The sequence below is a fragment of the Bacillus rossius genome, chromosome 7 (genome assembly GCF_032445375.1).
Source record: "Bacillus rossius redtenbacheri isolate Brsri chromosome 7, Brsri_v3, whole genome shotgun sequence".
Lineage (NCBI taxonomy): Eukaryota > Metazoa > Arthropoda > Insecta > Phasmatodea > Bacillidae > Bacillus > Bacillus rossius.
Window position 1 is genome coordinate 52,029,178 of NC_086335.1, and position 22,537 is coordinate 52,051,714.

At 35.5% G+C, this 22,537-nt stretch overlaps 1 protein-coding gene and 2 long non-coding RNA genes across 3 annotated transcripts in view; 1 reads left to right on the plus strand and 2 right to left on the minus strand.

Annotated features, from left to right (window-relative positions):
- The window catches only part of LOC134534013 (uncharacterized), a 32,227-nt gene extending 30,146 nt beyond the window's left edge, over positions 1-2,081 (minus strand). Inside the window, exon 1 of the long non-coding RNA XR_010075424.1 lies at positions 1,796-2,081. This is a non-coding gene — a long non-coding RNA (uncharacterized LOC134534013). The remainder of the gene's footprint in view (positions 1-1,795) is intronic.
- Positions 2,082-5,769: 3,688 nt separating this feature from the next.
- Positions 5,770-22,055, plus strand: LOC134534009 (uncharacterized). Its single transcript, XR_010075423.1, has 2 exons — positions 5,770-6,016; positions 21,346-22,055. It is a non-coding gene; the product is annotated as an uncharacterized LOC134534009 (long non-coding RNA).
- Positions 12,355-22,537, minus strand: part of LOC134534008 (nucleolar protein 58) — a 33,358-nt gene continuing 23,175 nt past the window's right edge. The window contains exons 10-13 of the mRNA XM_063371897.1: positions 21,510-21,631; positions 19,984-20,064; positions 15,443-15,526; positions 12,355-12,941 (exon numbers count right to left, since the gene is read on the minus strand). Coding sequence (XP_063227967.1) covers positions 12,454-12,941; positions 15,443-15,526; positions 19,984-20,064; positions 21,510-21,631 — 775 coding nt within the window. The 3' untranslated portion in view covers positions 12,355-12,453. The remainder of the gene's footprint in view (positions 12,942-15,442; positions 15,527-19,983; positions 20,065-21,509; positions 21,632-22,537) is intronic.

Below are 22,537 nucleotides of genomic sequence, written 5' to 3' on the forward strand. Positions count from 1 at the left end.
CTAACCGAGACAAAGGATGGACAGTAGGAACTCACATAATTTTTTTTTACTTATTACTTGCGCAACAATATTCAAATAACAAATAAGACTTTAAAATTAGGGTAAATCTGTATTGTACGGATTAGCGCCAAAAAAAATCGTACAAATATGAAATAACTTTCATTATATGCTCTTTTACGTCCTCTTTTCAAAACCGCCTGCGGAGATTAAAAATTCCAATTACTTTTGGAGATATCACCGTTCTTATCTTGCAATACAAGCCCTATGTAATCATTCAACAGACGCCATTTTATATTTTGCCGTGTGTGCGTGAATGCCTAAATAACAGAAATTTTCCATTAGGTAAGGTTAGTTACATGATAAATACTTCAATATAAACGGAAATTAAAAATAATATTAATTAATTTTACTTGTATAGTTTTAAGTATTTATAATGTAACTGACCTGACCTAACAAAACGGGACAAAGGTAGATTAGGTCATGTCAGCTACAGTATAAATACTTTGAAACTGAACGGACATTAAAAATAATAAAATTAATTTTAATGGTTGTTTACTTATAAAGTATTTATAATGTAGCTGACCTGACCTAACAAACCGGGAAAAAGGATGAACAGTAGGAACTCACGTAATTTTCTTTTTACGTGATGTAGTCGTTCAACTACGTCGCGGAAAAAAAAAAAAAAAATCATACTTGTAAACAAGCAACAATGGAGCAACAAGCAACAAAGCATCAGTGCACATCACGAAAATTAAAAAATTCCATATCTCCTAAAGTATTTGGAATTTCTGATCTCCGCCGGGTTTAATGAAAAGAGGAAGTTAAAGAGCACAGAATAAAGGTATTTTCGGATTTTTAAAATTTTTTTTTAAAAAAATCGCCAAAAAATGAATATTAAAAAATTCGATATCTCCGAAAGTAATTGGAATTTTTAATCTCCGCAGGCGGTTCTGAAAAGAGGACGTTAGATAGCATATAATGAAAGTTATTTCATATTTGTACGATTTTTTTTTGCGCTAATCCGTACAATACAGATTTACCAAAATTAGAAACGTTAAAAACTCACCTAAGTTGGAGGCGGTAATTAAACACTGTTTTAAACAATAAATGAACTAAATAATCACGTATTGGTTCATTTGAATTTTGGCCTATCACGAACAATCACGTGACATCATTATCCAATAAAAAAATAGATACTCGTAAACAAGAAACAATGGTGAACGCCACATGAATGGACTGGTATTGTGATGAAATTAAAAATTCGATATCTCCTACAGTATTTGGAATTTCTTATCTCCGCCACTTTTAATGAAAAGAGAAAAATTGAAGAGCATATAATAAAGGTATTTTCGGGTTTTTAACATTTTTTTTCGCAAATACCGCTCAACTACATATTTACCTTTACTGCATTACGCCAACTAAATTAATAGCATGTATTTCATATGTAATAAATACATCATACATAATTAATGCAGTTTATCTAACCTAACCAAATGTTAACACCTTTTACAGTATTTATAATGTAGTCAGAATGTAACCAAATATAAAAAAAAGTAAACACGTGAAATATCTTTTTTCTAATGCACCTCTCAAAACTGCCTCTCAAAACTAGGTTAGGTGAGTTCGTTATATTCAACCTCTTATTGAATATTTACGAATTTTTGAATCATTAAAAGAGGTGTTTCACTAATTATATATTAAATACTGTAAGTTCAACTTACAATCAAACCCCAGAAAATTAAACAAACTAACATACGGCTATGTAAGCAATGTGAAGCAATCTAAATCCACTTACCTTACCATTTTTGGGATCGCAAAAGTTACGGCACTATTTTCCTTAACACACTGGTTGATTCAGGTTACGCCACTAATACATTTACTTCGATGACAATTGTAACCGACTCCTACTACCGGAAAACATTTCCAAACACGAACCGACACCATTTTTAATTTAATAAACGACATCAGTGACGTCAAGCCAACGAATAAACAGTGAAATATTTTAGTAGAACAATAAAGGAAACTCAAGCATTTTAAAATGACGAACGCTAACGATTCACGATCAAAGCGATAATAGTGGCTTAGCCTGAAGAACGCCCGCAAAATTCAAAAACCCATGTGTTATAATGGGCGGACACTGAGCAGATTTTCTCTCACTGTTTGAAATATTTTTGTCGTTTATTAATGAATTAACACTTTAGGTTGTATGAAAAAAATGTATTCATAAAGGAAACAAGTTTTTATAATCTACAAAAATTTATTGATTTAACAATCTCGAAAAATTACCTCACTTTTAACATGACACATATCATAAACATATAAAAATTAAATATACTTAAATTTAAAAGTGAATTATTTGTAAATTGATTATTAAGGTATGTTAGTTTTGTGAAACATGACAAAATTTCTATAATTTTTTTATTTTATTTTATTGGTGCTCCACTGGTATGAATTGACGTCGTACATCCGTGCCTCTGGGTTAAAGCCCGGATCACAGCCCTGTCCGCAGCGCGCCGCGGCTTTGGGAATGACGTCCATTCCGCTCCGTGCGTGCGAGAGCAGTGCCCCGGCGTCCTGGTCTCCAGTACCGTGTGAGCCAACTTCGAGGCTAGGCGCGGTAGCGAGACGCTTAATAAACTCGCCGCTATTATCGCTTTTGGTTCTGTTCTAAAGGGTGTTATAATCTCTTTTATCGTTTTTTCTACCGTGTGAGTGTTGTTTTGTATCTGGCGTGTCCACGGGACAAAACACGTGGACTAACACAACTAGCCTGCACCGCACTTTTCTCCAGCGCGGGAGACGTCCCTCGGCAGCTACAGGGCCGGACGGTCCACCCCTGCCTCCCCGCAGGAGGCTGCTCTACACGAGAGAGCTGGCGCTGGGCAATACAAGAAAACGGCCGAGAGACGTCCGCCACGTCTCCACGCGTCCTACGGAGACGGGTACACGACAGTATATACATACTTATTTATCTGAGTAAATACTCCAAAAGTGGTATTTTCGAATACAAGAAAACTTCGTTAAGAGATTTAATGTCACTAACGAAAAATAATAAAACATTTACAACCTTATACAGCATTTGAAATATAGCTAACCTAACCGCATACTAGTATTGTTTTATTACTATAAATATCGCAATGCTGTTTAGTAGTCAAGAAATAGAATGAAGGGACCTTTAAAATACAATTTTCAACATTATGATTAAATTTTTTAGAAGAGCACATATTATAAAAATTGCCGTCACCCGCGGTCTTGGCTTCGAGACCTGGGCGGGGCCTAGTGGGAAGTGGTGGTGTGTGGGTATGTTCCGGTGGGCGCCAGGCTAGCACAGTCGCTAACCAATGGTTTTGGGCGTGGATACTTTCTGCTCCGGCGTGGCCCACTAGGCCTTCGGCTGTAATTGAATTTAAGAGGGGGGTTTTCGTAGAGCTAGTTATCCAGTACTGACGTGTCCCAGGATTGAAAACCCCCGAGGTGTAGCGGGTTCAGGCGCTATCGAAGAGTTCCTTCTTGTCCAGCTGGTGATTGCCCTGCCTGGAATGTCGTCTGCCTGCCCTCTTGCTGGGCATGAGCGAAGATAGGGGAGAAGGGGGGGGAGAACAGGAGCCTAGAGCGAAATCCCCGAAGGGCCGCTCCAAGGGGGGGAGGGAGTCTAGAGCGTAATCCCGAAGGGCCGCTCCAGGGGAGGAAGGATGCTAGAGCGTAATCCCGAAGGCTGCTCCAGCAAAGGATTCCAGAGCGTGGCCGGAGAGAGAGAGAGAGAGAGAGAGGTCAACATTGCTATTACACATGAATGCTAATTGGTGCCACAGTTTAATAGAGGCCAAGACACATCATTGTTTAGTCTGTATGTGTATAAATTATAGTTGCCATCTATGGGCGCTGGCTGAACTACATTCCATAGAAGCACCAGGTCGGAGACATGTACAATGTCTTTCAGACAAGGGCCTTTTCCAGAAAGAGGTGGGTTTACTGGCGGGCGGTTGCAAGTCGGGCTTGAATCGGCCTCCGGCCGGACTACGTCAAAATTAAGTACTTAATATTTACGAAAATACTTTTAAAGTAGGATGACGTCGTCCCAAGTGCTCCTCCGGCTCGCTGAGGCCATTATTGCCCATTGCTGCTTCAGGCTTGCGTGTGCGCCGGCGCCCATGCGCAAAGGTGTAACAAAGGTTTTGTTTATGTAATTATGTGAGGGTGTAAATATCTATTTGTCTTGTTGTGTACCTGTAGATGTGTTTCCCGGGTGACTGAGTCGCGTCTCCCCGCCTGTTACCATGTGGCTCCACGCACTGTCAGTCGTGTCACCGTTGTCACGTCACCGTCATTCGCGTTGTCAGTCACGTCACCGTCAGTCACGTCACCGTCGTTCGCGTCGGCAGTTACATCACAGTCTTTCGTGTCATCGTCATTCACATCACTGTCAGTCATGTCACCGTCAGTCACGTCACAGTCGTTCGCGTCGGCAGTTACGTCACAGTCTTTCGTGTCATCATCATTCGCGTCACTGTCAGTCACGTCACCGTCAATCACGTCACCGTCGTTCGCGTCGGCAGTTACATCAGTCTTTCGTGTCATCGTCATTCGCGTCACTGCCAGTCACGTCACCGTCATTCATGCCACTGTCAGTCGCGTCACTGTCGTGTCTCCGCCAGTCAGGTCACTGGTAGTGTCGTGTCGCGCTCAGTGCGTGGAGCCGGGCCTCGCCCTGATGGACTGTCACAGAGGGGAGCCGTGACAGCCCATGTACAGTGTGTGACGTGTGCATTAAACCCAGCTTAATGTGTTAAACTCTTTTATTTCATTCGAGTTAGGGTAGTTCCCTTGCCACGTGGCACGTACCCTCTCTACCGGAGCAGCTGGGCAGCGACTCCGAGCGACGGGAACGGCCCTAACGTCGACAAGGATTATATGAATAAAATAATTAATATTTAAAACGATGAAAGTTCCACATATGTAACTATTTTATTTCATACTTAGAAATTTAATTAAAATTTATTTTTTATGACTGTTGACATGTGATTTTATTTAATTTTTTTAATTTTTAGATGTAGAGATAAATAATATGTCTTTTATTTTAAATACAAGTTGCACAACATTTCACCAAAAAGTCCCAAAATTTCGCTTTAAGCGGTGGCTAAGGGTAATTACCGGCGTTTTTAGGAATCTTATGTAGACATTAAAATTCCTCATGTTTTGAATGTCAAAAGTGCAAATTTTCATCATACTCGGAATCAAACTTAAAATTTGTACAAAAAGATGTACACAAACAAACATAAACTCTTGTTTAAAAGTATGTATATTCACATATTCGCTTACACCTAAACAATTTTCGAATATATTTATAAGATTAATTTTTAGTGCCAGTATAAAATTAATGGTATATGACTATAGTGTAGAGTGACCAAAACAACTTACTGAGCTATGTATTTTAAGTATGATTTTAACACTTACTACAATAAATTATATCAAATAATTTGATTTTCTTCAATTGCGGTGTCAAAATGTAATACTGGATCTATAAGAAAATGTTAAAAAAAAAAAAAAACAAAGTTATTGACCAGGACTTCATCCCATAAATGTCCAAATATCACAATGCTAACTATACCAATCTGTATCTATTGTAATAAAATGTTGAATTATTTGACTCTGGGTTGCCGTTACGTCCCAACAGCACTGCCTCGAATAGCATGTGCAACGAACACGCCCGTGAGTTAAAGTGCGCCGCGACGAACACCAAGTCGACTACAGCGCCCGGCCGGATGTAGCAATGCGCTAGTGTGTAATTAAATAAGTAATTCCTCTTTGCAAAACCAAATTATTAACAATTAAAATATACTGAAATTATATGAGAATTATGAGCAATTGTAAAATAATCATGTAATATCAAATTTAACAACTAAGTCCAAAACTGGTCGGGGCTGTTTACCCGCGCAACACGCGTCTTGGCGCGAGGTCGCACGGCGCTCTAGTGCCAGTTGCCGCCGGGAGCTCAGAGGGGTCCGTCGCCATTGTCGTAAGTAATCTTTTCAATTAGATCTGCGACCGACCCCACTTAGCCGTACGTTCTTACGTGCGGCTCTTCGCTTAATCATTTAACAGGAATATTTCAGTACCTATATTACGTAAATTTTATGTTCAAAGTACCCAGTGGACTTGAGCCTTACACATTTTTCCAGGCTTCGACGCCAGTTAATCGTTGTTTGATGAGGGCTTCTGGCAAGCCTTTAGTGTCATGGTGTACTAACTCTTAAATAAACGTGTTTTCGAGTTAGCTAATTTTGACAGTGTAATATATGTATTGGCAATCTAACCTAGTAATAACTGTCAACCTTTAAGGTGCTACTGTGACTAGTATAATTTTCATCTAGCCGAGCTTATGAAAAATCTGAAACATTCGTATTTTAGTAGGTTAGACTGCAATCATGTTTAAGAACGTTTGATCGTATACTTTTGCCATTGTATGTTTAACTTCAATTTCCATATAAACATAGTTGCAACTTATCAGTTCTACAATAATTTGCCATAGCCTTCGTGTTGTCAGTATCGGTCTCAGGATAGAACTTTATACACGTGTTTGCAGCCTATCCTGTTTGCGCGCAACGTCGCTGTGTTAAACCGATCGTGAAGCGACGGTCTGACAACAGACTCGGCCAGGCGTTGGACAAGCAAGTGTATTAAGTAGTAATAAAGTACAGTGTTTTCTGTCATTTCCCTTTTTATTTCAAGGCATCCTGGGTGGCCTAAACAGCCCGGGTATTTTAAACTAACGACGCACTCCTGCCTGCAGTCACGAGGTTAATCCCCCTTTCCCCCCTTGAGATCATTTTCAATTCAATATTTATTCTAAACATAATCAGGCAGCGGGAGTGGCATCATATTAACACTGTAATCCCATAACTCTAATTTTTTCTTTTAAGTTGCTAATATTTCTTTGTGTAATTATTAAGGCCTTAATTTATTCCAGAATATTTTTTGCTGTCATGGAGTTTTATTCGGCACACCGATACGCTTGATATGTCCCACGGTTTTCATGTAAGAGAATATAAAAGAGGTTATTGCCGGCACACGCAGACGACTTCGGCACAAATATACCTAAATAAATTTAACTTCAATAAACAATTTAGAGTAGTCAGCAACATCGTAATTATTGTAACCAAATATTATAAGAACTTTTCCAGCCATAATAATTAATTACAACTGCTAAAAAAGGGGTGCCGTCGGACAGGGTCTCGGGTTCGAGTCCTGTGGCGAGTCTAAGGGGCTGGTGGTGCTTTATGGTGTGTTTTTCCAGGAGGGCGCCAGGTTAGCTCGTACGTTTAACCAATGGGATGGGTCTATCAGCCCTAGCGTGCTTTCCTAGACTGGGTGGCTGTATCTTAAGGGTGGTATTAACTGCTAGTAGACAATTGTAACACTTCCTGTTCAGCATAAGGTGGCTGGTGCCTAACTACAGATGTAATACACACACTGGAACTGAAAATGTGTGGTACACGTATTTATTAACGAACATATTTGGGTACACGATATTGCACGACACTACTCTTGGTTAATAATTTGGACATAATTGATACACGATATTACACGACACTACTCTTGATTAATTATGATTGTCTCTCCGTAAGGCAGTCCGTTAGAGGGGGGAGTTCGTTGGTTGTCCTGGAGTCGGCCAGGTCCGTAAAGTGACTGACCTTAAGGCGGCCCTGTGGCCCGTGGCCTTAAGGCAGGAACTACGACGGCCGGTTTAAGCCCTGCTCCGTAAAAACCGACCCGGGGAAATGACGTTACAAAGGATTTGTTTCATGACTATATTTACCAGAGTGAAGAATCGACGAGTTACTAATTTGAAGGTTCCCCACGGAACGAACACACGAACACATCCACCCTGCCAGAGGGGGCTGTCACACTGGGGGGGGGGGGAACAGTTCTGCCGCACGCCAAACCAAACCACAAGTGAAGAAAGAAGTTACAGTTATTCGGTTTTTAATTGAAAACTTACTTGTTTATTGTACATGACCCTTGTTTGAATATTAATGCTGACATTAGATCTATTATGAAATAATGATTAAAGTTTTAGTTTAAGAAATTGAACAAATATTATTTAAAAAGATGAGTCAACTTAAAGACTACTGACTAGTTGGTAAAAACCACTGGTTATGTTTATGTTTGTGGGTTTGTTCTGGATATTGCTTCAGCACCTTGTTTCTTACTTAAATTAAGGCTCTAGGTCGCTATGAGGATTAAGGGTGCTTTCACGCATTTCACTTGCTGAAAACAGAATGGCGAGGGATCGTTCTATTCAACTTGTAGAAGCATGCTGTTGTCAGAGTCAAGCAACTGTCGCCATCTATTCTTCCAGGGACAAACGAAATGCTCATAGGCATTGGTTTTCACCCAGTATATGGTATTTAAAAACTCACCAGTCATCTTGTGTCACAGCTTCAAAAAGCCCAAGCAGTGAACCAACCTCAAAACAAGCAGTAGTCAAACCATGTTACCAGGATCATCTCACAACTCTATACACAACTCTTCCAAGGTCTTAAGTATACCATCACAGAACTAATTAATTTCTCTATTATCAATCAAATAAGTACACTAATCAAGTGGGTAAAAGTTAAAATGAATGTAAATATTAAATCAACATATTAAGGTTTGGCACACATGCTAAAATGCAGCACCCATCAAGCTATTAAGAATTTAAATTTCTAAGTGTGGAATACAGCTGTTGATCTTGGCTTTAGATCACATTACTGCACTGCTGGCATTTCAGGTTCACCAAATGTTTGTTACCATGGGCATAAAGCCCACAGGGGAAAATGGAGCCAAGCTGCAGTGAAATTAATACGCCCTTCTCTTTGGGGACAAGCTTGCACGTGCAAAATAATAACTGTGCAACAGAAATGATGAACATTAATCCCGCAGCTACAATTCATCCACTGGAATCCTACAGATTTTCACCTTTTACTACAATTTACATTTCAATACAGTTCCCTATTTACTAGCAGATTTCATTTCACATTTGGTATTTTGTTTAAATCTACACAGACATAAAATAATAGGACAAAATCCCTAATAAAGAACGGAGTGGGTTACAATTGTGCTGATTTTAGAAATCCCACTGTAGTGAAACTATACAAAGACCTGAAATTTAGTTTCATATTTTTTTATTAAAAAAAAGTTGAAAATATTACAATTCCTGTAAACTTAAGTATACATGTTTTGACTATTTAAAATTTTCTAATCACAGGTTTACATAATGTAAAATAAAGTAATCATTAAATACTTCTATGATATTTGATACAAAAATTTTAATATATCATAGTAGAGGATTGTAAACTCCACTTAAAAATACAGTGTACTGACTGACTCCCATTCAAAATAAGGCAGGAAGACATTATGACTTGTCGCGTAACATGAAAATTTGCACATGCACACACACTTAAAAAATCAACATTTTAAATGGATAATTTAAAAATATATACATGAAAATAAATAGAATTTACTTGAGGTGAAACTTCAGATTTTAGAATAGCGTTTCCTTGCACTGAGACTTAAAGAATAAAGTACCTATGTTTCATGCCACTTCAGTAACACTACAGAAATGCCATAATTTTATTGTACAAAATACTGGAACCCTAAGGATGCCATACTTAAAATTTTAAGTGATTGATACAAGTATTCACAGAAAGACAATTAAGCCAGGTTGTAGTTCTGACTTAAGTATTTGATTAACCCGCAAAGTTTTTACTTATATTTTACTTACCTGATTGCAAATGTTCCTTACACTAGTTGTTTATTTTTCACCTAATACTTAATAAGTTATTGAGGGAACATTAGGTTCAAATATGTAATTGTAAGAAAAATCATATCAATAAAGTCAATAGAGATTTTCTTAATGCTAATCATACATTTTATACAGTTTTTTGTACACAATTTTTATAGCATTAACAAAAACTTACATTTTAATTTTTAGTAGTTAAAACTTAAAAATATTAACTCCATAAAATCTTGACTTATACAACATTTGGCATAATTTGACTGCTTCAAGTACAAAAGTCAAAACAATGCTCCACATTAAATTACAGGAATTCAGCTGTCAACAACTATGTCCTCTACATTTTCAATCCCAAAAAAAAAAACAAAAAAAAAACCTGTTTTTCAACTACTAACATGTTAAATCTGCACTAAATACATGCAGCAACATAATGAAAACTAAATGCAGCCAAAATTTGTTTCTTTACACTAACAATGCAGAACATTTTCCAATATATACCACAATAACAAGACAAACAAGTTATCATACTATTTATATGATAATCACACATTTAAAGGCAAGCCAGACACTTAAGAAACAGAAAAAAAAAAATGTTAAGAGCTGGAAGTGAAACGTTGCCAAATTACACTTTAAAACTTTCAAAACAACAGTATCGTAAATCAACTACCTAAACACTTATTTCCTACACCCCATGATTTTTAGATTCCCTAAATTTTAAATATTACACTTGATACTTCGGACAAAGATTTCATGTTGAATTGCATTAAAACGGGGGGTTGGGGGGGGGGGGGGGTGGAGAGAGAGAGAACAGAACAGAAATGGGAGTAATTACACCCTATAACATCTCAAAGCATGATAATACAATGGATGTAACACCAGAATATGCAATAAAGTCATTAAATAAAACAGAATTTTAAAAAAAATTTACTCAATTTACTAAAATTTTATTTTGTATTTAAAATGAAAATCCAATGAATACCTTTGTTTTACTTAATTGTATGTATGTAGTTTGTAACAAAATGTACACATCAAAAGGATTGATGCACAACACATTCCCTTATTTTTATATGCAATATTCTGATGTATACTTGAAATACTTGGATTATCACAGATTTATTATTTTTATCTTAGTAATTTGGCATTTCCATTCACACCACCAATATTTTATTTTTAAACTTCAGCTTGAATCGAATTAAAAATAACATTGTTTTCCTGAAAATAACATTAGGAAATAGTTTATTGTTTAATGTGTTTGATATTGCATCTTCTTTATAAATAAAATCGTATTCATAAAAATAAACCCATAACACTGAAATCGTGCTTCTAAAAAGAAATATTTAACTAAAATTATTACCATTATAGCTTGTCTTTAATTCTTAAGTCAATTATAATTATCATGCAGTAAGACTAAAGGTTTGGACATTTTCTTCTGTTTATAGGGAAGTTCAAATAAAAAGTATTGTACCACAAGTAAGAACTTGGCAAGCATAGCCACTGCAAGTTTAGTTTAGAGTAAGATCTCATAAAGTATGTGAAAAAAAAAAACACCATTCTGGTACTTCAAAATGAAATTATGTATTTCACAATGAACATATAACATTGGGATCTGAGAATGTACCTACACTTTAAAGTTAAAGTGAGAAATCCTATACTGTAGTCAACAGATTTTTTTTTGTGTGTACAAGTTTGTACAGAGTTTTTAGCCTAGTCACATTATAACAAAAAGCTTCTTTGCAAACTATGTATATAAATGCATATAAATACATGATGTAACAAAATTAACAGCAACAAAATCTGAGGATAAAGGGGGTAGTTTTGTTGAAAACTACAAGTCGATAATGTGAAGCGACGACTTGAGAGGCGTAAGATTATGATGTTCTGAAATGCAGGAAAAAACAAAAGGGCCAAATTTCATGCCTTGACATCACCAAAAGAGGACCAAAGGTGTTTAATGCCTGCCACAAGGTAGTGCCGGCTGTTAAACGTTTTGGGCCAAGTGTGATCTAACCCTGAGTGAATCAGACAACAAAGAAAAAATTATACTATAAATAATCTAATAAGGATAGTGGTTGTAAATGGAGCACCACAGCAATTTTACACCAAAATATTTCCGAGTCAACATGCACTACGTCATCTGTGATGAACTAACTAGCTAAAATTGCACAGCAGTGGAACCAGAATTGTTCTAAGACAGTGCCTATACAACTCCAGTGAGTGTTACTAAGAGCCAGCACATTCCTCACGACACTATTCCAGTGGTGCCACGGCATGAAATGTTACACTTTCTAGGCACTCCCAAACTAAAATTCTGACGGCTCTCAAGTCATTTCTTTACATTTTTTTTTTTTTTTTTTAACATTCTGTACATAGAATATGTTACTAATTGGCTTGTTGGTATTCACTAAACACACACAAATTCATTTTATTGTTACAAGCTTAGGAAAACAAATCAAATGTTCTTAAGAACTGCACTAACACAAAATCTGTAGTAAATAAACAGTATATAAGACAATGTTTTTCCACAAAAAAAATTAACTGTCACGTAGGAAACTTGTAATTGTGGTAAATTAGTATGTATGGCACTACATCAAAGTGAAGAATTTAATGCAAGTTAAAACCATAAAATTTTGCAGGTAAAAAGAAAAACATCCCACACAAAATGTTTTCTGCTAAACTTACTATTCATCTAAGCTTAAAGACTTTTTCTTTTTCTTCTTCTTTTTCTTCTCACTCATCTGCTCTGCTTCTTCACCTGTTTCAGTGTACAGTGATTCAGCACCCTCCAGTCCTAGTATTAACTGTTTCTTCTTTTTCTTCTTACCTTCTTGCGGAGTGCCTGATAACATCTCTGGTGGTGGAGTCTCATCGTCTTCCTCCCCTGCCTCTAGCTTCACGCTCTGAGAAATCTGCTCTCCTTCAGATTGCTTGCGCTGCTTTTTCTTCTTCTTTGAACTTCCTGGTTCCTCGGGTGACCCTAACATTGCACTCAGGCCAAATGACTGGTCTCCACTGAAAGAATCTTCCGCAATTTTATGTTTCTTCTTCTTTTTCTTCTTTTCTTCACCTCTTTCTTGATCATCCTCAGTTTTCACAACACTGCTTACATCCACCGAAGAGTCAAAACCCTCAGACAAATGTTTCCTCTTTTTCTTCTTCTTTCCCTCACCTGAAACCAAACAAAATTCGGTAACATTATTAAAAATGTGCTTCAGAAATACGAATATTTGTCCTTACATTAATACAGTAAAACCAAATTTCCAAGTTACATGCTAAGAACTTTGCCTGATAGGAAAATTTAAATAGTTTTACGCTTGATCCACAAACACACTTGATTGGATACTTTTAAGATTTCCTGTTATACAAATTATAGGTCTTATATATATAAGTAACTTTTGCTGTATATAATTCCAGCATCTATATATAAACAGGTAACTTATAACAATTCAAAAAAGCATTAACCACTAATTACACAAGAGTAAAATTACAGTACATTAAGATCTTATGAATACAGTAGAACCCCTGTCATACACTTTCAATGGAGGGCACAAAAATGGTGTATGATGCGGGAAAGTGTATGAAAAAGGAATGGCAATAATAAAAAATTTTTCAATCTAGCGTACCAACACAATCTCAGATTAAACTTCAATACATAATGTGTGAATAATTGCATTATATTAATGAAAGATATGAATTCATCATTATATATACATACAATAAAACCACCAAAAATGTAAAATATTGTCCATAATCAAGTAAAGCAGTCCTTTCTTGGAAAGTGAAGGGGGGGGGGGGGGGGGAGGGGGGAAGTCACCAAGCCTAAATTAGAAATAAAAAAAATTAGGCTATTGTAAAAAGAAAATCAGAAATTTTTGCGTGTTTGCTTCATTTTACAAACAACTTTATGCAACAGAACAATTTTCAATAAAATTTTAACTTGAGAAACGTAAAATATAAAACAATCCGATCGTAAGAAAACAATAACAAACGGGTATATTTAGTTGAAAGATTAATGAATGCACAAAATATGAGATCCGTGCCTTGGTAAAGCGCGACATCATTTTCATAATCATTGCTAGTTTGCGCGACTAGTCTCGCTTGGTGCTGGCCATAGATGCTACTAGCGAAGTGCACAGTCTTCCTGATACTATCCATATCTATGGTGCGATAAAGTTATTTTCTTACGTTTGCAAAGGTAAACAATGAACGTTTTTCAAAATAAAAGCATTAAAACGTATTTTATCAGGAGGAATACAGTAGAACCCTGTTATAATGTTTTTCAAGGGAGCACAAGAAAAAAACATTATAAGCAGGAAAACGTTATAAGCAGGAAATCTCAATTTAGCACTTAACAATGTTCGAGCTTTGTACCAATGGACTCACAAAGCTATGTAAACAACTTTAATGTTAAAATTAAAGATAGTATACTTGATACATGAATTTTCTGAAACAAGCCAACAATTTTTCAACTTCTTCTTTTTCCCTGGTTAAATTTTGTTTGTCTTTAAAGATACACTGCCACATTTTTGTAAAATTGTCTCACGATTCATGATGACAACATTAAGAGTGAGAATGTCTACTCCTTCGCCACCTGAAAATGTTTAATTTTGGGATTCCTACGTATGAATGGAAAAAAAAAAAAAAATTATTTGTAAGCAATAGAAAACACTTATAGTTATGCCCTCGCTCAATGGTTGGCAACTTAAATATCGTAGGATTATGTACGTGCATCTGAATACCCACTGGAATGGCAAGGAAGAGAAGAGTTGACTAAGGATGCCAACTGACACGTAACTATGAACATTGTGTACCTTCATTATATTGCATAAAATTGTATTTTAACAAACTTCATGTATTGTATGGCAGTGATTGTAAACATACATAAAGGAAAATTTTTATCTTAAGTGTTGGAATAATTTGGTTTTAAAACATTTTTCCCCATTTATTGAATGAGAAAGCAAACATTATAAGCAGGAAATTACACTTTATGAACATTATAAGCAGGAAATAAATACATTGTCCTTATGGGGGAAATATTGGGACTTTAAAAATATGACATTATAAGCAGGAAAACATTATATGCAGGAACATTATAACAGGGTTCTACTGTATAACAAAAAATTTTTGTGAATTTTAGGACTTTTCCACTTTGGGAAATTAATGATTTTAAAGTGTATGTTCCGGGAAAGAAATTGTAAATATAGTACTTTCGGCAGGACCAAAATTAATCGGCGTATGACACGGGAAAATGTATGAAACGGGAACGTATCATCGAGGTTCTACTGTATTCTGCAGTAAAAAATAAATTTAAAAAAATACTCACCGAAAAAAAAAATTTGTTTGCACACATGGGCGTAAAAATATGTTTTGTGTATTTTTCTCTGAGCATCACCTTTCAAGTATGAACTTGTGCTACTGTACATTTTTCACTTTGAAGTAATTTTCAGTATGATAATTAGAAACAAGTTTTAATGATTTTATTTTTAGGCCAGTAGTGTTTTAAAAACAGGTGATTTTAGTGTGAGACGCATCCCATGGGATTCCGATTATGCTGGCACTTGTACAAAAACCAACATACAGCTCACAGTACATTCAGCTCAAAATAATTTCTGTCATCTTGCCTGAGAAACAAGATCCATACACAACACCGTGGTGAAAATGCACACTTACCTGGAGTTGTCTCATCAGTGACAGAAACATCCACACTCTCTTCCAAATCACGTTTCTTCTTTTTCTTTTTTATCACACCATCATCTGACAAGACAAAACGACACCAGATTTTCAGGCAACATCCACGCTAATCAGTTTCATAGTGCCAATCAAATTTAAATTGAAATACCGAAATATGTTCGCATTGAAAACAAATAAATTGAATTTCAATTGCAATAGTACAGAATAATTTTTTGTTAAAATACTTATGATAGTAAAAACTAAATCTTTTTTGAAGTGAAATTTCTTTGGTTGAGATGAACATTATTGTGAAACATTTCTGATACGAAAAGGACAGAGAATAGGTATTTGACCAAATATATATAAAGAGAGCACAATGCTATATATGTTGCTGGGCTCGTTTTCGTTATCCTCTCTGTGCAATGATTCATCCCCCCCCCCCCCCCCCCGCAAAAATAGAACCGACAGTGATAGATGAACGAAAGAATAAGACAGTGTGCACACACATGCGCTTGTTTCAAGAAATAGATATAGATATCCTATGCATTCAGCTGTGAGTGGCTTGAATTTTATTTGCTACCAGTGTGCTTGTTCAACGAGCAGCGTAGAGTGTAATGCTGAGAAAGTCTCTGCACTTGCCAGATAGATAGCACTAACTGTTATGAATTTCTATTTTTTTTTTTGGCATGTTCCAAATGGCAGAATTGTTTGAAGAAACAGTCACACACACAGTTTTTCTTTATGGTGTATTTCAACAGTTGCTTGCATACAATCACAGCACTGCTGCACTTCTTGGCACTGAATATGATAAAATACCACTTATTTTGGGTGGTGATTTTAATGTAAATTTTGCAAATGATGATTCAAAACCATTAATTAACATTCTGCATGAAAAATTTAGTCTAAATATGAATAATGATCCTGAAATGGCAACAATATCTGTAACTACAATAGATGCTGTTTTTACACAATATTTGGTATCTATAAAGTAAAAAATGTACATTTCATATTTTAGTTAAGCAATAATATCAACATTAGTTTAAATATCAAGGAAATAAATTAAAAAATTTAACTGATATTTGGGCTATAATGTTTTCCTTTTGATCCTTTAAATACTTTCCTTAAATCCTTTTTTATAATAAGTCTTATTTAGAAAATTTTATTTTTTCTCTTTTCCACTCTCTCTTTGATATTTTGTTTGTAAATAAAAATTAAAAAATTGAAAAACTTTTAAATTTTGAATGTTTTTATTATGGGATTCCAACCATCTCATTCTTATTATTCAAATTCAAATTTCGTATTCGAGAATTATTTCGTATTAGAATTTGATTTGAACTAAAAATACTGATACTTGCACAAACCTATTAATTTCCAAGCACTGTTAATACATCAGAAATCATTCCTAATACCAACAGTCTGCTACAAGAGCTCAAGAAAAAAGCACCTATACATGTAGGTTCTTCAAGGTGTGAAGATAGATCTCTTTGCATCACTATCTGAAAGATATGGGTCACTGGAGTAAGAAGAAGTGTACAAAGTACAAGCAAGGAAAGACTTGATGCAGCAGAGGAACTTCTCACCACAACAGCAGAAAACCTTGACCGTGAATTCATCATTTTTGTGATATTTTATAGTTTTTGATGATAGGTAAATGCTTAATGCATTAACCACACCATTCTTTCTACAAACCGGTGCTTACGAACTTTTTGTCAATCAATCAATGGTCTGTAGTTTAAGATTTAATTCAATATTGAAATGTTATTTTGTGATTAACAAATATTAATTTTTTGTGGTTTGGGGTGAATTTTGCGTAAAAATTTGTGAAATCGCATAAAACAAAATAATCTTGGCCCTATACATAAGTATTGTGGGGTAAAATGGAGTAAGTAGAATTTCTCTTTGTAGTTATGTTTATGTTCCTGAAGTTTTGTTTGTATCTGTTTTTAATATCTTTCATTTTTCCAACCAGTTAGTTCATCAAGTGGCATTTGGTCACTTTACTCGCATATAATTCCTGAACGCCTCACATCCACTAAGTCGGATTCTACACCCTAGCTCATTAACTGGCATAAAATATTTGTGTACACCTCCAGCGACAGTGGTCTATGAAAGTTTGTTCAGCACTGCAGCACATGATAAAAAATGGAATTTTCTTGATTCAAAATGGATTAAAACTATTTTTTTTAATATAAATTTTAATGTGTAAATCATCATCATGGTTAATTTTTAGTAATACAGGGTGTCCACTTATAAACTCAAAAAAATTTCCAGTACATGAAAAACATTTCAAGTACATTTTCCACCAGCCAAAAAAAGTTTCCGTCATTTCTCAGCAGATTTCTACAAAAATTTCTTGGGAACTACACAAACATGAATCTGTCTCAATAAGAGGCAAGTATAACAAATTAACAATATACAAGAATGTAATACAATTAGCTAACTTACCAAGTAGGTAGTTGAATAGTATGTGGGCACTGCATTTCATCTCTTCGCATCACAATTAAAAGTCACATAATAACAAGTGCCACAACTATTTTCCAAGTTTATCATTCTTGAGATTAAAATACCTAGTACCAAGACTTGAAAATATGTGAAATAAAATTATTTTGTCCCAAATTCTACCTTCTTTAGAAGCAATTCCATCTATAACAAATCCTAAATACAAGAATATACACCTACACACTGTAGACATCTCTCATGTAAAATTAACAAGTGAACCACCTGCTCTCACTTCTTTTGTCACCACTGACTCTTTTCTTCTCCCCACTTTTAATATTCAGCCCAAAGACACGTCAGTATATAATCTTTACGGGAGTGATAAAGGAGGGGCGAAAACAGCAACATAAGCTACTTCGTCAAGACGTGCCCGTGCCCGGGGTCTGGTTGATAAGCTGGAAGAATTTCCATCCTTTCATTTTTATACGTGCTTCCCATATCAGCTCGTCTTTAAAAATGTTTACCAAATGTAAACCAAACTTGAAAATCAAAAACGCTATCGTAAAATATATCTGAACTCACAAACACCGTACAAAGACTAAGTGACGCTTTTCAGAATAAAATAAGGGGCTTTTGGGTGGGGATGTGACACGTGTTGTAGCTGTGCACTGCACACGATTGCGGTTGCTATGCGTTACGCCAGGAAATGTTGGACGGAGGGAAGGATGAGTATAGTTCATGTGCGGTAAAATAAATATTTTTTCGGCCCTGCTAAATTTTTCATTCAAGAAATCTCAAAGTTTCAGTGATTTCTCATCGAAATACTGCTGTGTGACTAGTAAACAAATTGTATCATAATAACTTATACATTATACAGTATCTACTAACTTAAATGGCTGTCGCGTGGGCCTTAAAATATTCGTTTTAGCGGGAATGGACTATACAACCCAGCTTTTGTCACGCGGTTGTGGAAACAAGAAGAGAGGGAGGAGGGTGTTGACAGTTTCTCACGCAAAAGGTTGCACGAAGGGAGGAAATGCTGGAATGATATTGGGAGAGAGGAGGGGTGACAGGATGGTCTGTGTTTCTGGGAGGGATGAGTCTTGAAGAATGTGCAGCTGGGGAGGGAGAGGTAAGCCATATGATGTCATGCTGCCGCTAGCCGGGCTGGACGAGTAGAAGCGCACGCCTACTTACGTCGCAGCATTCTTAAACAGAATGTCCGATGTTTTTTTTTTTTTGCTTATCTTATAGGACCATTAGTATGAAGGATATTAAAGCCTGCACAAAATATATAATGCATGTTAAAAAATAACATTTACATAAGCTTTCATTGTGATTTATTCAATTCTTTTCTCATTTTTTTGTCAAAATTTCCTATTTTTTTGACGGTTCCTGAGAATGTATTCGTAAAATCAATGCTTCGTAAAATCGGGGTTCTAGTGTATTTTAAAACACATGCGTTTGTCGGTTAAATTCAAATTCATGTAAATCATTGAAAACACTAAAGTCCCATATGTGATATATTAAATTAATCCTTTCTACACCACGCACACAACAGCCCGGCCGTGAAGGCGTACAAGAATTATCGCACGTATTGTCCCACGTTAGCCGAGAACTGAGTGTATCCGAGCGAACACGGACTTGCAACCTAGCCATGCCACGGCCATGCTCACGACGCACTCTGGCAAGGCAAGCCAACAGTTTTTGACGTTATCGTTCATTGAATCTCGGTTCGCAGCGGGCGTAACTCATGTTCCGCGCAAATTCGTATTACCTGTAATTTGAGTTGCAAATGCACCAACTTTTCTTGATCATTTTACCTTCCCTCATAAACTTATCTTTGTTTGAAATTCCAGTACAAAACAATGACTTTCCCGTACATTCGCGTATTTAAAAAATATCCCGTACTTTTCCCGTACAGTGGACACCCTGTAATAGGTCGGTACCTGTTCTTGATTCCACCGATTCTTAGAATGGAAACGTACAAAAAATACCCAGAACTGAAATCAAAAATTTCAAGTGTGTTCCGGGTCGGGTATTTTAAAAGAACAGAAACCGGACAGGAAAAATTAGGGAACCGCAAAAGTTATTAATATAGTTACCTTCCTCCTTGATTTCTACGTCCTCTGTACCTGTTTCTAATTTAGGTTTCTTAGTTTTCTTCTTAGGAGTTTCACTGGGACCTGAAAAAATAACACTATTTTTTAAATATCTATTAATCTTAGAAACAACATGCAAATAACTTAGGGATATTAAAACTATTATTTGTAGTTTGATTTAGGAGATGTCGCCTATGTTTAACAATCACTGCCACTATTTTAATATTAATTATCCACACTTAATATTTTAGTTCAAAGATTAATTAGAATCGCCGTATGTAAGCAAAAGGAACAAAGATTTATAACTTTCAGTAACCTTGGACCCATGATGCTATTTGTTGTACACAAGTCTTAATAAGTAATAAATATATTTGCATGTAGGGATGTGTGAGTACCCAATATTTTTGAGTACGGTTAGAATCCACAATTACCCGAATCCGGAATCGTCGTACGTACATGGATTCGAACAGTATTACGAATATTCACAAAAATTATAAATTAATTTAATACGGCTCAAAAATACTAGCAGTGAAAAATAAAATTAGGCTACTATTACGTAAGTATTTATAATATGATGTATCAAAGAAAGATATGTAAATTAAATAATTAACACAGTGACATTAAAATAATTTCGAGATGTCGAGAGCTTAAACTATAATTACGAATTTCGTCGTATAGCAAACTATAAACTAAAAACAATTACACACCTACAAGAAAAAAAGTCTTGGCTATTTATTGGAGAAAAATGGTTTAGTTTGCTGAAGCGTTTATAAAATGAGATTTCCCTGTGGCGTGCAGTTTATTATGATTGAGTTGGAGAATCAAATATGTTTTGGATTTCATATTTTAAAGTGTTTATTATTAATGAAGTTTACATAATTATAAACATTTCAATCTCAGTGTAATAAACAATTGCCAGTAGTTACAGTTAGAGAAAAAAGAGAACACACATTATTTTTAAATTCATTAGTTATTTTTAATTATTCTGTGCTTAATATTCGGAATCGGATTCATATCTCAAATATTGCCAGGGATTCAAATCAGATTCGAACCAAACTGAAAATCAAGGATTCGCACATACCTATTTGCAAGTATTCCATGCATGCACAAGTGTGCAAGTGAGTGTGTATGAGAGAGTGTGAGAGTGAGTGTGCGAATGAGAGAGTGTGTGTGTGTGTGTGTGTGTGGACGTGATTCTTCAAAAGCCTCTTCAATGATTTTGCGAATTGGGGCACTCCTGCGCATTCTGTACATTCACTTGTATAGCAATTAATGTTTGTTGGATTACACAGAATTTTTGCCAAATAGTGTTTATAAGTATTTAGTTGTCACAGCTCCTAATTTCGTATTTTCTGTCAATAACAGTTGCTCGACTGCAATAGACAAGAACCTACATATTCTTCTTGTGATGGTTTGGGCAACACACTGTGAGCACAAGACGGGGGCAGGACTGGGCCAGCACTGGAAACAGAGAATGAGGTTGCACACTGACGACAGAAGTGGATGAACCATACAAGCAACCAACCAACCTGCTTCTGAGCTTGGCAGTTCTTCAATGAGGACTTTTTTATCGTCATCAAATACATCACTATGTTTTCTCTTCACTGCTGGTACTGTGAAATCTGCTGCAGCTTGATACTGTTTCACCTCACTACAAAAAAGTAAGAAAAAAAGATCAAGTACATGAGAATCACCAGGGACCAAAAAATGAGTGTCAATAAAAATGTCCAAAAACAGAGACAAAACAAATAATAGTAGTGCCAAATTAGATGTGAAAACATAAAAGCAGTGCAAAAAATTGGTGTAAAAAGTTCGTGAACTTAAAAAGTTCAATAAGTCTATATACTTAAAATTTGTATTCTATAGCCTATGCATCAAAAGTAGCATTTTTATTTTAGTTGTAGCAATAGTTTTAAGTTAACCCTAAAAATCTCATAGTTCCTGATGAATTATGTAAACAACTTATGATAACTTTTAACATATGGCTAAAACTGGGCAGGACATACAGAATTTGTATGTTTTTAGAATTTATAAACTGAACTACATTAGATGTAAATAAAGAAATTAAATGAAAATGTAAAGTATATGAGTAGAAAGATGCACTTTTTCCAACAAAAAAACAAAATGCAAAACTACACATAAATCTGTTTTGATGCAATATGATATATAATGCGAAATTGAAAATGAACAAACAGTGTTATCTATGAGTGAACACAAACATTACAAATACTTTTCGTACAACATAAGCTTTTTATACTAGCACCACATTTTAGAATGATATTTAGAAAATTAAAATATTCTTAACCAAAATAATACCATATAAATCTAAATAAAATAAAATTCTGTATGCACATCCTCGTGCCTTTGTCAAAAAACGGGGCAAAAAACATAAAACAGAAAATTTGTTTGTAGGATAATCAAACTACAAAGAAAAGAATATTTTAACTAAATCAGGGTTTGATTCGTCACTTCTGCCAAGAAGTGTGGAGAGGGAAATACCTAAAACAAGTGAATTACAAGTTTACCTCTATGGTAGCTAAACTAAAACACCCAATTA